This window comes from Silene latifolia, chromosome X, assembly GCF_048544455.1.
Source record: "Silene latifolia isolate original U9 population chromosome X, ASM4854445v1, whole genome shotgun sequence".
Classification (NCBI taxonomy): domain Eukaryota; kingdom Viridiplantae; phylum Streptophyta; class Magnoliopsida; order Caryophyllales; family Caryophyllaceae; genus Silene; species Silene latifolia.
Genome location: NC_133537.1, coordinates 300,949,412 through 300,966,876, shown reverse-complemented (window position 1 = coordinate 300,966,876; position 17,465 = coordinate 300,949,412). Strand labels below are relative to the sequence as shown.

At 41.3% G+C, this 17,465-nt stretch overlaps 1 protein-coding gene and 1 non-coding gene across 2 annotated transcripts; both read left to right on the top strand.

Moving 5' to 3' along the window:
- Nucleotides 1–4,101: 4,101 nt before the first annotated feature.
- TRNAE-UUC (transfer RNA glutamic acid (anticodon UUC)) lies at nucleotides 4,102–4,173 on the top strand. Its single transcript has one exon. It is a non-coding gene; the product is annotated as a tRNA-Glu (tRNA).
- Nucleotides 4,174–6,958: 2,785 nt separating this feature from the next.
- On the top strand, nucleotides 6,959–10,601 carry LOC141620387 (uncharacterized). Its single transcript, XM_074437272.1, has 3 exons — nucleotides 6,959–7,612; nucleotides 7,831–7,942; nucleotides 10,534–10,601. The coding sequence occupies exons 1-3, from the start codon at nucleotides 6,959–6,961 to the stop codon at nucleotides 10,599–10,601; spliced, it is 834 nt and encodes a 277-aa protein (XP_074293373.1).
- Nucleotides 10,602–17,465: the final 6,864 nt, after the last annotated feature.

The window sequence follows — 17,465 nt, the reverse complement described above, 5'->3', positions numbered from 1 at the left end:
AAAATAGTAATTCAAGACATTCTCCCTTAAGATTAAAATTGTTGTATCACTAGAATTCAAAAGTGAGAATTCTATTTTGAATTTGAACAACTCGTACCAGCTGATCTAAGTCTCACAAATGAATTCCCTTCATATTTTGGATGGGGAGTCTCCCAAATGAGTTTCAACATTCCCTTCACTTTTATTTGTTAGATAAATTGTGTATGTACGAAACAGGAATTGACAATAATAAAAACCGCACCGAATCGCTATGCTTTCCTAATAGAACAATTCGACCCTTACTTTAGTGCCTGGTTGTATCGAACTTTCTATTGAGATAAGACGGTTGCCCTCTCAGTATTCGGCACGAATACGAGATATAATTAAGAAGTATTTTGTTGTAGAATGTTATATGTTCCTTGATGCAAGAGAAGATTTCGTTTCACTCTAACTTTTCCTTCTCATCCCTTTGTCTATTTATAGTGACAAAGGAGTGTATAGGGAGATGTATTTCTGAAGAGTCACAACTCTTCAGAAATTCCGGTTTCATTTAATTAAAACCCGAGTAATTTAATTACTACCAACCTCCGTCATAGTTATTCGAACCGAAAACTATACCGTAATTCCGTAAATAATTATGTGAGTGTACACTCCGTACTTCCCGAACTCACATTATATTATTTAGAAATTACCCATCTACGAACCAATCTTAATTACGCTAAATGTACCGGTAATTACTCTTAAATCACCAACATTCCTCCCCCATTTAAGCGTAATTCAAGAATTTAAATAACCTAACAAACATACCAATTTATGCATAAATGAAAATGTCACGAAGATTGAATTTTCACATAGTGAAATTACACATTCCAAATATTCGAGTATCGGGGTGTGACTAAGCATTGAACCCTTTCTACCCATTTTGAATACTTGAAGATAACTCACACATAAATTAATTTACTTCTAAAAATTACATAAACCGACACTTAATTACAAGCCTAGTGTCCCATATCCATTCATGAACATATCGGGAGTCAAACCCATACTCCCTTGAAGCGGCTGTACTTCATGTTCATATAGGTTGATTCTTTTCATCGTGTCCTTGCAAACACACTTTTTCAAAAGATCAACCTTACAACATGCAAGTCTAAGCACACACCTCGGGATATAAATTATTGTGTGCTTCAATCTCTTAACAATAGGCCTTCCACATTGAATTCAGCCTCTAACGTTGTATTAGAGGGGAATTGGGTATCCTATCGCCAAGGATCTTATACGAGTTTTAGACCCATCCCGTCAACCGACTTAATAACCAAGTCCATAATTGACCCTTCATGCAAACTGATCAACTAAAACTGAGATCTCACAAAAGACAACCAAAATCATCCCCATTTATGATAGTCCATAAACCGTGTTATAGCAAACACCCTGGTGCACCGATATTCACTATCAAAATTCAAGGATGAAATTGGTCTAATACTTTTAAGTAATACCGTAGATTAATTAATTTCCTTAGCTACTTAGCCTTAACCGGCTATGCTAACACTACGCATACTAACACCAATGTCAAACTCATAATGCAAATTTACTTCTTGGAAATCCATATACTCATGGTACTTTCCCAAGTAAAATACACTACCACTAGTAGAAAATCACCTTCTACATTTGGTACTTCAACTTGCAAAATACTATCCCTCTAAAACCGAAGAAAAACTGACATGGATAAATCATAATTCATGATTTACTTTATACCTTTTCACACTTGCTTAATCTTTTGCCAAAGATGAGTACTAGCTATACTAGTATACTTACAGAACATGTCAAACCGCAATGATTAAGCCCTTGTGAAAATCCGAGTCATGACTCTACTTTTACTATTGGATAAAACTGTCATACTCAACTCTTAGGAGTATTCACACTTGATCCTAATACCAAGGATCATATTACCTCCCCCATGTCCTTCATAGAAGAACATGATGAGAGAATCACCTTTTATAAGGTAAATCATCTTTGGGCTATTGCCAAAGACCAACATGTCAATAATCTTACAACAAATGACTACTCCTTTACCGGACTCATCAAATAATTATACATTCAATGCTATTGATGTACTTCTAACATGGTTAGTTAAACCACCATGACTCCATAATCTCACCACGGTTATCGCAAATCATCATTCCCGAGATTATATGGTAAAAACAATTAAAAAATCAAAGTTTAAAATTCTTTACACAAGATATTAACATGTTCAAGATAATACTTAATCTTGTTATACAAAGAGATACACTCTTAATCATTTCAAACAACAAACGATCTAAATTTATAACCCCTTAATAGTGTACCATATTAAGAATTTAACCACTCACTAAACATGCCCAAAATCTAAAAATAAAATATCTAAAGACCCAAGATAAAATTATTTATACAAGACATACTTGGCATGTTCAAAGTAAGTACATTATCATGTTATAACTTAACAACAATAAATACCATGATCTTACAAACCATGATCCGTATCATTACCATTAATTTCATCAATAAAGGCGAGTTAGCAAAGACATCAACCATCAACCATGGACTTAAACCAAACATCCACTAACAAATAATATAATTACGTATTATTATTAGTAATGTCATTAATACCTATACATATTGAACTACATGATGAATTCTTTCATGCTTACATAAATCACAACAACTACCATATTATCTCCAAATATGGAAGCAATCAAGAAAATAAGTATATTATAGATTCATGATTGACAAGTAAAAGACTGATGCATGAGAACAAATATTAATCACAAGGCACAAATACCACGCACCAAAATCTCAATCAAATAACAATATTACCACGTTTTAACCATGAAACAATTATTGCATAATTAATCATGTTAGAATGAAATAATAAAACCACAAGATTAAGCAACTATATAATGCGATGAACATTCTGACGTTTCATTGTGCACAAACTTAACACCATATTCCATATATACTTGGTACTCATTGGATTGTTTGATAAACGCACACAATAAACAACAACATTAACTTTTTAATGCAAAAGAAAATGATGGCAAAACACCACACATTATATCATGCATTAAATACATACAAAATTCCAAAAGCATAATTACTTATCTGTTGTATATGGTGTTCGCACATCGCACCGCATAGTCCCAAACCCATGAGCACCCATGCATTTAACAATGAAACTGCCATTTTTCAGAGCGAACCACATTCCCGATTTTGACACCGTCTCAAGTACCGTAACGATCATGATCAAGAAACGTAAATACTCTTAAGAATATTTTCTTCATTGTCATTTCCTTAACATTCGTCATCTTGAAAGACTTCGATAATTGTTCTATTAGATTGTTAGATAAATTGTGTATGTACGAAACAGGAATTGACAATAATAAAAACCGCACCGAATCGCTATGCTTTCCTAATAGAACAATTCGACCCTTACTTTAGTGCCTGGGTTGTATCGAACTTTCTATTGAGATAAGACGGTTGCCCTCTGTATTCGGCACAGAATACAGAGATATAATTAAGAAGTATTTTGTTGTAGAATGTTATATGTTCCTTGATGCAGTAGAAGATTTCGTTTCACTCTAACTTTTCCTTCTCATCCCTTTGTCTATTTATAGTGACAAAGGAGTGTATAGGGAGATGTATTTCTGAAGAGTCACAACTCTTCAGAAATTCCGGTTTCATTTAATTAAAACCCGAGTAATTTAATTACTACCAACCTCCGTCATAGTTATTCGAACCGAAAACTATACCGTAATTCCGTAAATAATTATGTGAGTGTACACTCCGTACTTCCCGAACTCACATTATATTATTTAGAAATTACCCATCTACGAACCAATCTTAATTACGCTAAATGTACCGGTAATTACTCTTAAATCACCAACATTATTTACCGCTCACGTTCGAAAGGATGCAATAAATTAATTTCGAATAATCTAATTTCTTTATCTTATCATAAAAAAGAAACACGGACTATGGAAGATGCCAAATTGGAAATGAGAGGTTTAGTTCAATAAAACATATTTACACCATTGGTGATCCTTATACACAGAGTATATATATTTAACAGCGTATTAATTTGCATTATCATCCGTTGTCGTCCAGTGGTTAGGATATCTGGCTTTCACCCAGGAGACCCGGGTTCAATTCCCGGCAACGGAACTTTTTATTTTTGTTACCGTCACCCTAGCTCTCTAGTTTCTATCTTGTGGATTTCGTTGTAGCTACCAATTTATAACTTAAAACTACGTTTTTACGCTACAATCCCAGGTAAAAAATGCATTTTTACGAGGATGTTGAAAGAATTACAAGTTTAAAATTTTTTCTCGGTTTGATATTTCAGTAATTCTCTATAAAGTTATGGTAAATACCAGGGCTAAAATCTCTAATATCAAACTTCTCCATATAATTCCTTTGTAGCAAGTTATACTTTTATTTTTATGCTGTAATTTTTATTTGCGAGCTTTGTTAGGGATAAAAACTGTACTTTATCACCTGTGACGTGGTGCCATATTATTGGCAGAGATAGTGGCGAGGAAACTAGGCGACGTGGCATGCGGTTGTTGGAGGATGAAAGAAGGAGGGGATTAATGACGTGGCGTGTTGAGAGCCATAGGATCAAAAGTAACAAACACAATTTGGAAAGTGGGAAAAGCACACGTGCAAAAGAAAAGCAACAACTAAGTCAACCAACAACCCCCTATTCTTTAGGAGTTGACCTGGTATTCAGGAACATAAGCAGAAAAACCCTAAGTCTGATTCCGGCAACTATATAAGCACAAGAAGAGCAACACTCAAGGCATTCGAAAATCATCACAAGCAAAGCTTCACTTCTAAAAATCTCATCTACACCTAGCAATATTCCGCTACAAAAATAATCTTGTATTTCCTTACTTGTGCATTTATCCTCGATTATATAGTAAAAAGTTGGTGGGATACCGACTCCCCCCCGCGGTTGTTCGCACACCGGGTTTTCCGCGTCACCAAAAATCCTCCGTGTCCTTCTTTCATTCGTCTTTATTTTGTTCATTGTCATTATCGCATCCAAACCGCAATTGGCATTAGATTAATCACTATCACTCACATAATTAATTAGTAACCGGTAAATTTTTACCAAAACAGTTTGGCGCCCACCGTGGGGCATAGTGATCATTTTCTATAGCCAAATCTCGAAAACTCGAACCAGTAAATCACAATGTCCGGAACTACCAAGATCCTTCCAAAGCCAGAGCATGTCACCCTGTCTTCCGGGAGCAGGATTTGCTTCGCATCCGCAGGATCGCCGATCCATCCTGGGTCCGCCGACGATCCCACAAGATGTCGACCAGAGCCATACCCCAGCCTCAGAAGCCACAGCAGGTACCTAAGGCAGAAGGTGTACCCAGTCGATCCAGTCCCAAGGGAGAGCAAACCCCAGAGGGTGAAGCAAGATTCGAAGCCCGACCTAGGAGGGACCAGGTGCAGAATTTCTCAGAAGCAGAGGATCACCAACGCAAGATCCGATGCAGGTGATGATTCACGGGATGGACACTCTGCGTCAGGCCGTTGAGAATCTGAGGAAGGACAACCAGAACCTGATTGCACAGATCGTGACAGCAGTCCAGACCAAGCCAACATCAGCACTAGAGGCTCCGACCAGAACCAGCGGTGGAGGATCGAGTAGATCAATTCTGTCAGAACTAGTCACCAAAATGGACCTTGCAGGAGTAGCACCCAGCGAACCAATTGAGCCCAGAGGATTGGGATGCCTATCATTTGATAACCCGTCCAGCCTGCAGCAGACATCAGGTAATGCTTTGGTTAACACCCCGTCAGGATATGACCTTCCGCCCTTTTTAGGTACCCCCGCACACCAGACATCAGGATGGCAATCTGGACCTGTCATCAATGCAGCAGTTCCATCTTGCAGCCAGTTCACCAGTGGAGCCTGGATCGGAGGACTGCAGCAGACACCAGGATGGCAGCCTGGATCCATAATCAGTGCAACACCAGTGATCACTCATCCAGCACCAGGCCAATTTTCTGGAGTGCCCTGGCTAGGAGGTACACCTGCTGGTTCCTTCCCTTTGCTTAACCCTCTTGCAGAGCGGTAACTCACCGAGCAAAGCAGATTTCGGGAGCCGAGGAGCCGATGTACGAGATACCAGGCGTAGCCCGTCCGTTGGAGAAAGCAGCCCGAGACAGCTACGCAGACTCACCTTTCGTGGACGACATAGCCTTAGTCGGTGTTCCTAAGGGATGTGTACCGCCAGCCATGACGCTCTACGACGGAACCACGGATCCACTCGATCATATCAACCACTACAAACAGAAAATGATAGTGATAACCGCAATTGGATCCTTAAAGGAAGCTTGTATGTGTAAAGGATTCGGGTCAACCTTATCTGGAGCAGCTCAGCAGTGGTTCGTCGGCCTGCCCAACAAGATCATATCCAACTTCGCCGACCTAGTCAATGCCTTCAACCAGCATTTTGCCAGCAGCAGAAAGCCGAAGAAGCAGACCAGCGACCTCTACCGGATAGTGCAAGGGCTCGAGGAGTCCACCCGTGATTACTTGAACAGGTTCAACAAAGAGAAGGTGGCTATCCCGAGATGTGATATATCAACCGCTATACAAGCCTTCCGCCGAGGACTGCACCAGGATTCAAATCTTTACAAGAACCTGACGAAGCACCCTTGCACCACCTTTGAGGAAGTACAGACAAAGGCGATTGCTGTCATGAGATTGGAGGAAGACTATGCACTAATCAGAGGCATCTATGACTCAGACCCAGTATCCAGAAAAGCTCCGGTAGAGAAAAGGAATGAAAGGTCCAAGCCCTACAGCAGAAGCGTGAACAGAGTTTCTGGAAATTCTGAAGGAAAGAGCGAAGTAGATCTGCCTCCGAAAGTAAGTGAGTATGGTTTTACTACCAATATTGCATGACTATTTAAAGCCTTGAAGGAGATGGGACGCAGAGTCAGATGGCCAAAACCTCCAGCAGAAGGATACCCCAGCAGCAGAAAGGACACAGGCAAGAAGTGTGAGTTCCACGGCAGCAACACCCATGACACCGATGAATGCCATTCCCTCGAAAAGGAAGTCAAGTTCCACTATGATCAAGGAAACCTGGACCACCTCCTACCCAGAAACACAACCAGAGTGAACTCAGCAGATCAGGTTCTGCCATCTCCTCCTCCTCAATGCACTAGAACTGTGAATGTTATTACAGGTGGATCGGAGCTGTGCGAACTGACATATTCAGCAGCAAAGAGGCACAAAACCAGAACTAAAGGAGACAGACCAGAAAATTCCTGCAGGATCAACCGCCAGAATCTGCCATCAGTCACCTTTGACGAAACAGATGCAGGGTCTGCTCCGGAACAGCATCACGATGCCCTAATCATCACTCTCCCCATAGGAAATTGCGAAGTGAGAAAGATCCTGGTGGATACCGGAAGCTCCGTCAACCTGATCATGTTAGAGACACTGAAAGGCATGGTATTCACCGAGAAAGATCTAGCAAAGAAGGCGGTCCCCTTGGTTGGTTTCAGTGGCAAAACAAAGCACTCCTTAGGAGAAACTGTCATCCCGACCTACGCCGGAGGTGTGAAAAAACATGTAAGATATCTGGTTATTGACGGACTCTCCACTTACAATGTGATCCTTGGCAGGCCCTGGATCCACGAGATGAAAGCAATTCCCTCAACATACCACCAGTGTCTGAAGTTTCCAACGCCTTGGGGGTGCAAGAGATACGTGGGGTTCAGGAGGAAGCTAAGGATTGCTATAAAGTGGCTCTGAAGTCAACAACCAGCCCGCCTGCATAACAATTACAGAGCCTGTGCATCCAGGACGAATACATTGAGCCCCAGCAGGCAGAATTAGACGAAGTCATCCTGGACGCGCTGCATCCAGAACAAACTATGCTCATTGGATCTGAATGTACAGGTAACATTCGCAAAGAACTCGTTCGATTATTAAGAACTAACATGGATTGCTTTGCTTGGTCACATGATGATATGATAGGGATAGACCCAAGTGTGATAACTCCCAAGTTAAGTGTGGATCCAAGCTATAAACCTGTGCAGCAGAAAAGAAAAAAGTTTGCTTCTGGAAGGAACCAGGTCATAAACTAAGAAGTGGATAACCTGCTTGTTGCATGAAAGATTCGAGAAGTAAAATATCCAGAATGGTTGTTGTTAGGCCTGGAAATCCGCAGACGTCCCTGATCAGTATCTCACCTTAATCTGACCATCAGGGTGTCAGGGTATCAGGACACATGAAGATAGGCGCCAGACCATGGAGAGGACAACGGTCAAAATATCAGGACGATATCAGACCAGGAAGACATATTACAAGAGGAATATATGCGCAGCATTGAATAGGAAGATCTCGCAGTAAATGCAGTAATTAAGGGCGTAATATTGGCAATTATTGCGGATAATTAAGGGGAATAATCCACATTAATGCCGCCATCACACAGCTGTTCAACAAGATCTTATATAAGGGATATTTGGAAATCATTTGAAGGATCATCACAAGACAAGGCAATATACAACATTCTCATTTCATTCATAGATAATTACGTCCAATTGTGCTCAATACATAATACAATAGTGAAATCCTCTCCTGGCTTGGTGCCCGTGGTTTTTTCCCATTTAAGGGTTTTCCACGTACAAAATTCTTTGTCTTATTGTTGTTAATTTTTATTGCATTTACAATTTATATTTTGCCCCTGACGACCTGACTATTAGGGCATTTAGAGCTAGTTAACCCTACCCAAATCTACCCTGACCTGATTTCGCCTTGCGCAAAATCCACACAAAACAATTGGCGCCCACCGTGGGATATCTAGCTCTTTAAATCCTTTTTTCTCATCTTACAAAAACTCAAAAATCCTACAAAAATGGCCCAGCCTACCATTGAAGAACAATTGAACGCAGCTCTCCAGCAAATCGCTGAGTTGGAAAGCTTGAAAGAAAAAGTAACCTAAACTGAAGCAGAAATCCTGCAATTAAGAGAATCTGAGTCAGCTCTGAAACAAAAATTAGAGAAAACCCAAGGAGTAGGCTCTAGATTCCAGCCAGGAACCCCATTTGCATCAATCATCAAAAACATTGATTTCTCCAGTTTTGGGAGCCCAAGTGGTTCTAAATTCATTAATGTTGATGGTGACGGTGACGGTGAACCAAAGAATGACAATGAAAAACCCGATGAATCTGCAGCAGCCATCATGATGGCAGTAGTTTAGGAGATCAAGAAACTCAATGAAAAATTTGACAAGATACCTGGAGTACCTGCCACCATGGAAGAAGCTGCCGATAGTTATGCTGATTCACTTTTCATAGATGAAATAGCAAAAGTAGATTTACCAAAGAAGTTTGTGGTCCTATCCATGAGGGTCTATGATGGAACCACAGATCCACAAAATCACGTGGCTCTCTATAAACAAAAAATGCTGGCTGCATCTATTCCCAGCGAATTTAGACAAGTTTGCATGTGTAAGGGATTTGGAACGACCCTGACCGCCCCGCCTCGCTCGCAATGGTACATCAACCCGCCAACCGGGAGCATCCATTCCTTCGCCAACCTCGATCAACAACTTCAACCGAGTTTGCGAGTAGCAGAGAGTTGGAGAAACGATCCAGTGACCTCTACCGAATCACACAGAAGCCTGATGAAACTCTCAGGACAAGATTCAACAAAGAGAAAGTATCCATTCCCAGGTGTGACGTTAGAACAGCAGTGGAGGCATTCAGGCAGGGTTTGCTACCACATAGTGACTTATACAGTGAGCTCACTAAGTATCCCTGCCATACCTTCGAAGACGTCCAGGCCAAGACTCTTACCTTTATCAGGCTAGAATAAGACAAAAGCTACAAACTTGGATCACCCAGTGGACCAAAGGATTATGAGAGGAGCAGTAGGAAGAGCAACAAAGGAAACAACTATAGGCCTACTCCATATTCCAGGCCAGATCAATCAGAAGTTAACCTGGCTCATGAGTATCAAGGTAAGGCTAAAGTTTTTCCACCTATTTCCGAACATAACTTCAGTGTTGATATTGCAGGGTTAATCCAGAGACTTGACAACATGGGATCAGTAGTCAGATGGCCCAAAAAGTCGGAAAATCCTAACCCTAGAAGGGACAATTCCAAATGGTGCGAATTCCACATGGACATTGGACACACGACGGATGCTGTTTTACCCTGAGGACAGAAGTGGCTTATCTGCTGAAATCCGGGTACCTAAAAGACCTGATCAAGACGAAAGGCAGGAGTGCGAACCAGGGCAAAGAGGATCAGGAGCACAACCAGGATCGCAGCCTCCCTTCACCACCTCCAAGATACGAAGTAAAATTCATATCTGGTGGATCAGAAATATGCGGCCTGACCAGTTCAGCAGCAAAAAAGATAGTCAGGACGCCAAGGAATGTCTCACCATGCAAATCAGACCATATCCCAACAATCACTTTCAACGATTGTGACCTAGTAGGTATTCCTGATGTTCATCATGATGGCCTGGTAATTTCTATGCAGATTGGAACCGCCACAGTGAGAAGGATCATAGTAGACGGAGGCAGCTCAGTAAACCTGATCATGCTTGACGTGATGAAAGCTATGAAAATCAACGAGGACCAAATCACCAAAAAATCCAGTGTCCTGGTAGGATTCAGTGGCAAAACTAGGCGCACTCTAGGAGAAATCCACCTCCCAACCTACGTTGAAGGAGTCTCGTCTTATGAGAAATTTGGAGTCCTTGATTGTCTATCATCTTACAACGCGATCTTAGGTAGACCCTGGATTCATAATAGCAAAACCGTACCATCAACCTATCAGCAGTGTATCAAGATACCAACAGACTGGGGCATAGCCACAGTCAAAGGGGATCACAAGACAGCCCAGGAATGCTACACAAAAGCTTTGAAGCCTTCCAAGGCAGGAAAATCCCTTGCATAGCAATTATAGTACCCTGTCAGGAGCACTTAAGTAGCACCTCCCAGAATGGAAACAAATCAAGTAATTATGGACCCTGAGTACCCTGACAGGTATGTTTTAGTAGGATCTGACGCCCCGGATACTGTCAGGCCCGAACTGGTAAAGTTTCTTAAAAATAAATCATCCTTGTTTGCTTGGTCACATTTTGATATGACTGGAATTAGTGCAGATGTAATTACACATAAACTCAATGTTGACCCATCTTTTAAGCCCGTGCAACAGAAAAGACGAAAATTTGCAGCTGAAAGAAATGCCATAATTAACGAAGAAGTGGAAAAACTCTTGGATATGAGAATGATCAGGGAAGTAATGTACCCTGAGTGGTTGGCTAACGTGGTTGTTGTGCAGAAAAAAAATGGAAAGTGGAGAGTCTGTGTAGACTACACTGACCTGAACAAAGCTTGTCCTAAAGATCCATTTCCTTTACCACATATTGATGCCATGGTAGACGCCACAGCAGGCCATGGAATACTGACATTCATGGACGCTTCCAGTGGATTCAATCAAATAAAGATGCACTCTGCTGACCAGGAGAATACTGCATTCATTACAGACCGAGGCATATACGGTTATACTGTCATGTCGTTCGGCCTGAAGAATGCAGGGGCAACGTACCAGCGCCTGGTCAACATGATGTTTAAAGACCAAATAGGTGATATCATGGAAGTGTACATAGACGACATGGTGGTAAAATCTAAAAATACAGAAGATCACGTGAAGCATCTGGAAATAGCATTTGAAATATTGGAGAAATACAACATGAAGCTCAATCCTGCAAAATGCCACTTTGGAGTCTCAGCAGGCAAATTCCTTGGATACATGGTCACAAAGAGAGGTATAGAAGCCAGTCCCTAACAGATAAAAGCTATCCTGGAATTACAGTCGCCCAGATCTATCAAGGATATCCAAAAACTGATAGGTCGGGTAGCTGCCCTGAACCGTTTCATATCGAGATCCTCTGAGAGATGCAAAACATTTTACAACCTCCTCAGAAAGAATAAACAGTTTCAATGGACGAATGAACATGAGACAACCTTTCAAGACTTGAAATCTTATCTATAATCTCCACCCTTACTGGCTAAACTAGAAAAGGGAGAACCCCTGTCAGTATACTTATCCGTTACTGACACAGCAGTCAGTGCAGTCCTATTAAAAGAACAGGACGGCCAACAACACCTTGTTTATTACGTAAGTAAAAGACTGTTGGATGCTGAGATGAGGTATGGACTACTTGAGAAATATGTTTTAGCTTTGATTATGTCATGTACTAAATTGCGACCTTATTTTGAAAGCCACCCCATTGTAGTCGCACCAACTTACCCATAAAATCATCCTACGTAAGCCCGAACTATCGTGCAGATGGCCAAATGGTTAGTGCAAATTAGCACGTACGATATCTCCTTTGAACCCAGGGCAGCGATCAAATCGCAGCCCTAGCGGTTTTTGTGGTGACTTTAGCCCTAACCTAGAACTTGACCTGAAAAAAGAGGTCAACCAACTAGAAAATAAAACCCCAGACCAAGAATGGACCCTGTTCATAGATGGGGCATCCAACGCCAGGGGGACATGGTTAGGATTATTGCTCAAGTCACCACAGGGAGATATGTTAGCGCAGGTTATAAGCTGTGAGTTCAAAGCTACAAACAACGAAGCAGAATATGAAGCTCTGATAGCAAGCTTAAAGGTATGTCTAGACCTTGGTGTTCAAAACCTAAAGGTAAAAACTGATTCACTTCTAATTGCTAATCAAATAAAGGGAATTTATACGGCTAAGGATGCAAAAATGATTTCGTATTTACAATATGCAAAAAACCTTACCGCTAAATTTGCTTTATTTGACATAGATCAAATATCAAGAGACTTGAACACCCAGGCTGATGCTTTGGCCAGCCTAGGTTCAAGTTTTACCCCTACAGTTTTCGACAAAATACCAATTGTTCATTTATTAGAGCCAGTCATCGGCAAGCCTGAATAAATCAATCCTGTCAATCAGGATAATAACTCTTGGACTAAACCCTATTATGATTGGTTTCTCCAAGGAATATTTCCTCAGGAGAGACATGAAGCAAGGGCTTTTAAAATTAGAGCTTCAACTTACGCTATTATAAATAACACTTTATTCAAGAGATCGCAGACTGGACCTTACCTAAGATGCTTGGAGCCTGACGAAGCCAAACTAGTACTTCAAGAAATAAACGATGGACACTGTGGTAACCATAAAGGAGGAAAGAGCCTGACAAGTAAAGTTATCAGGACAGGCTACTACTGGCCTACACTGAGGGATGACTGCCTGGAATATTCATCAAAATGTGAAGCCTGCCAAGTCCATGCACCAATCATACATCAGCCATCTGAGTTCCTTCACTCAATTCCTGCAACCTGGCCATTCATAAAGTGGGGCATGGATATTGTGGGAAAACTGCCCGTAGCTCCAGGACAAAAAGTATTCATGTTGGCTATGACTAATTACTTCTCCGAATGGATTGAGGCTGATTCTTTCAGGCAAGTAACGTAAAAGGAAGTAATATCCTTCATCAGGACAAACATCATTTGCAGATATGGAGTCCCGTCAGAAATAGTATGTGATAATGGAACCCAATTTGTGGGGAAAAAGACCCAAGCATTTTGCCAAGAATGAAATATCAACCTGGTAACGTCAACCCCTGAATAACCAAAAGCTAATGGTCAGGCTGAATCAAGCAATAAGGTAGTCATAAACTGCTTAAAAAGAAGCTAAAAAGAAGACGAGGCAGATGGGCTGAAGAACTTCCATTAGTACTATGGGTAGACATGACAACTCCAAAGACATCAACAGGCCAAACACCTTACTCTTTGGTGTACGGCTATCAAGCTGTCATTCCTGCAGAAGTACGGGTGCCAACATCAAGGTACAGCCTGAACAATGTTGAAACAAACAGAGACCTGATGCAAGATAACCTGGTTCTAACAGAAGAGCTAAGAGATGCTGCCAAAATTAGGATGGCATCATACCAACAAGCAGTTGCCAGGACTTACAACAAAAATGTCAAAATAAGAGTTTTCAGGGAAGGAGACCTCGTCTTACGCAAAGTTTTTCCAAATAAGAAAGAAAAATCAGCAGGCAAGTTGGCCCCCATATGGGAAGGCCTTTACTTAATTGATTCAATTGTTGGACAAGGAGCATACAGGCTCCAAACACTAGAAGGAGAAATGATCCCAAGATCCTGGAATGTAACCCATTTAAAATTATTCCATATGTAAAGACCAGATCAAGCTACACCAGGTACAAACCCATATCATTACTCAACCTGATGTGCTACCTGAAAAACTATGTGTTTTACATATGCTCTGTATGCAACTCATGTCTGTATATTCAACTAACCCATTTTTTCTCACTTTTTGAATCCTGAACAATTATACATGATAAATGTTTTATATGCATAAATATTCAGGATTGAGGGCTACTCTACTATATATCAATTCCCGAAACAAAACTTTGCACTTAACTGTGCCTAACGAGTTGGTAACCATCACCAGATACAGTAAATGTCAGGAACAATCAGGCATGAAATAATTGCCTAACCTGACTAGGTTTACTGCCAATGATTATAACCGGCTGGACGCAACAAGACAGGTGCAAGGGTGTTCTCTCCCAACCACTTAATCTAAAAGCCCTCATAACAGGCCGAATACCAAGCCCTCCAGATAGGCAGGGGGCATAAGCCCTCCTGACAGGCCGGTTTTCCCACCCCTTCAACCATTATGGCAAAAAACTATACTTGGTTGAATTACTCACGACGGTTCAAATAACAGGATAAATAAAAAAATGCTTTGCAGGTTAACTAAACACAAATTTTGACAGGTCCATCAGGATGGGAAAAAGAAAAACTCACAGGATCAACCAAAGTCAAAAAAGCAAAATCAGCCAAAAAAGGCCACCATGCCTATATCAATAAAGCCCTTACCCCCTGGGGCAAAGGCGCCAAAATATTCATAAAGGCCAGGGATAATCTCCCTGACCTGGATAAAGACAGAAAAAGAAAATAAAAATTGTTCGTTCAGGGATATCCCCCCTGGATGGGCCAAATACCAACTAAAGAAATCAAATTACTGCTTCTCCTTAGAAACAGTACCAGCACTCTCACTCTTAGCCGGATCAGCATCAACGTCCTGCTCCCCTAGAGAATCGACCTCCTGTTCATTTCCCATGTTATGCAGGTCAGGATACTTTGAAGCAGCAAAAGCCATCTCAGCTTCAGGGTTCCATTTCTCCCTGGCCTCGATAGGCTCTAACATAGCAGCAGCCCTCCCCTTAATATAAAAATAAAGAGAAGCATCATCTAGCTTAAACTCCAGGTCATCCCTCTCCTGGGTGAGCTCTTCATTCCTGTCCAAAGCTTCCTGCAAGAGCCGCTTACTTGAATCTGCCTCGGCCTTAGCAGCATCCCTCTCAGCCTGAACCCTCACCAAGTCAGCAGCTTTAGCAGCCAGGTCAGCCCGTGCAAAATCCAGTCCAGACTTCAGCTTATCATAATCTGATCTCATCAGATCGATCCTGGCTACCAAAGAAGTAGCCTGATAGGCGTTATGGAGACAGGTCGCAGCACCCTGACCAAAAACAGGAAGAAGAATATAAATAATATACCTAAACAGAATACACATAAAAATAAAAATAGCCTACCTCCCTCACAGCAACCAGGGCACATGCCAAAAGGCTAACTGAATGATCTACTGAAGCAACCGCCTGAGTAGCAGTCTCAACAGGGTCAAGGGTGAGCATAACGTCTGACTTAAAAGCAGAATAATCCCTAATCTTCACCCTAGCAGCCTCCATATTGTCCACCCTGGCCTTCACTTCCCTGACCGGGGCAAAAATGTCAACGTCTTCAATTTTTCTTTTTGGGGTCACGAACTTGTTTCAAGGGCAAAGATTCTTAAAGCAGTGACCTTAGGAGCATCAGGTTGTTCAGTCAAATCGATAACATGCTCAGCATCTCCGCTTCTCTGGGAGCCTTCCTCTTTGATCTTGGCCAACCTAGCTGAGAGGTCAGCCATACCAAACCTGGCAAGGCGAGTAGACGACCTGGTGGCTACAACACGAAACACTATATTAACAATATAAACTAAATATAACTAGGAAGCCAATGTAAGAAGAAAAAAGAAATTAAAATAGACTTACTACCTGAGGTAGTGGCACTAACAGCCCCAGAAGGTTTAGCCACCCTGGCAGCGCCATCAGTCTTCAAACAACGGGGGAGATGGCCAACCCCACAACAGAGAGGCCAAGACCTCTCCAAAGGAGGAATAGCAAGGAAAGCAGAAATATTGGCAGTGGGATACTCAGTTTCAGTAACCCAATCATCAACTGCACACATAAAAGGTATGATTCAATATGAATTTCATTTTATTTTTTACTAACGAGTAAAACATGCAGGACAAAAGAAAAAACTAAAAAACTCACCAGTAACGCAAGCTTCGTAATTTAAATACGCCAGGTCAGGACCCACAGAATTGGTCATGACAAACATATACCCAGCAGCCCAGCCCTTATCATGGTCGCTATCCAGATTGCTCAAAAGGGGAGTAGTAGAATCCCTGACCTTAAAACTTATACGGCCAGGACTATTGGTTTTGACAGCATAACAAGCCTTCAGATTATCAAGGGAAAATGAGATATTGTGTTTTTTTACAGAGATACTCAACGGAACACACAATCTTCCACACCATAGGCATCAACTGATAAGATGGAACACCAATCTCCTTAATAACCTTAACCATAAGAGGAGAAAAAGGATGCTTGCAACCAGCCCTGAAAGCCCAGTCATGAATGCAGAACCAACCAGGACAAGCCCAGTCAGCCCTGATAGGAGAATTCTCAGGTATCCAGACTTCAACATCAGCAAGGATGATCCCCTTATCCTTCAACACCTTTTCAAACTCAGGCTTCAAACGATTTACAAGAGACTGATCGTCCTTTAAAGCCTTTGTAGGCTTGAACTGGAAATCCCCATGGAAAATTGAGATCATCTACAATGAAGAATCACTCGGCTTATTGATCGTGGAAGGTTGAGCAGAAGAGGAAATAGGCAAATTCTCAGAAGAAGTTTCCTCAGGATTCTGGGAAGGAGGGGTTGCAGGAGTCGCTGCCCTGGTAAACTTCTTTTTTGCGGCCAATTGAAAGATTATGAAGATTAATTGAAGATTAAGGAACTGGAAACTAAGTAAAATTAGAGAAGAAAGTTATTAAGAGAGAAATAAGGGAGATTATTCTGATGGAGATCAACTTAATGAAGTTAACGGGTATTTATACTAGAGTAAATTAGTGTTTTAACCGCAAGTGGATGGATAATCATTGAAGGAGTTGCATTAAAAAGCTATACGCGTCATAAAATGCAGGGAGTAGCTGTTATAGGAACTGACTAGGCAAAATTCAACCGTTGGATAATTTTCCTAAGATTAAAGTTATCTCCTCATTTTTTTGTCCTGACACATTG

Coding starts and splice junctions, on each gene's coding strand:
- LOC141620387 (XM_074437272.1), top strand. CDS start 6,959: ATGGGACGCAGAGTCAGATGGCCAAAACCTCCAGCAGAAGGATACCCC. Junction 7,613..7,830: donor CCGGAGGTGTGAAAAAACAT/GTAAGATATCTG, acceptor TAACAATTACAG/AGCCTGTGCATCCAGGACGA. Junction 7,943..10,533: donor CATTGGATCTGAATGTACAG/GTAACATTCGCA, acceptor ATTTCTATGCAG/ATTGGAACCGCCACAGTGAG.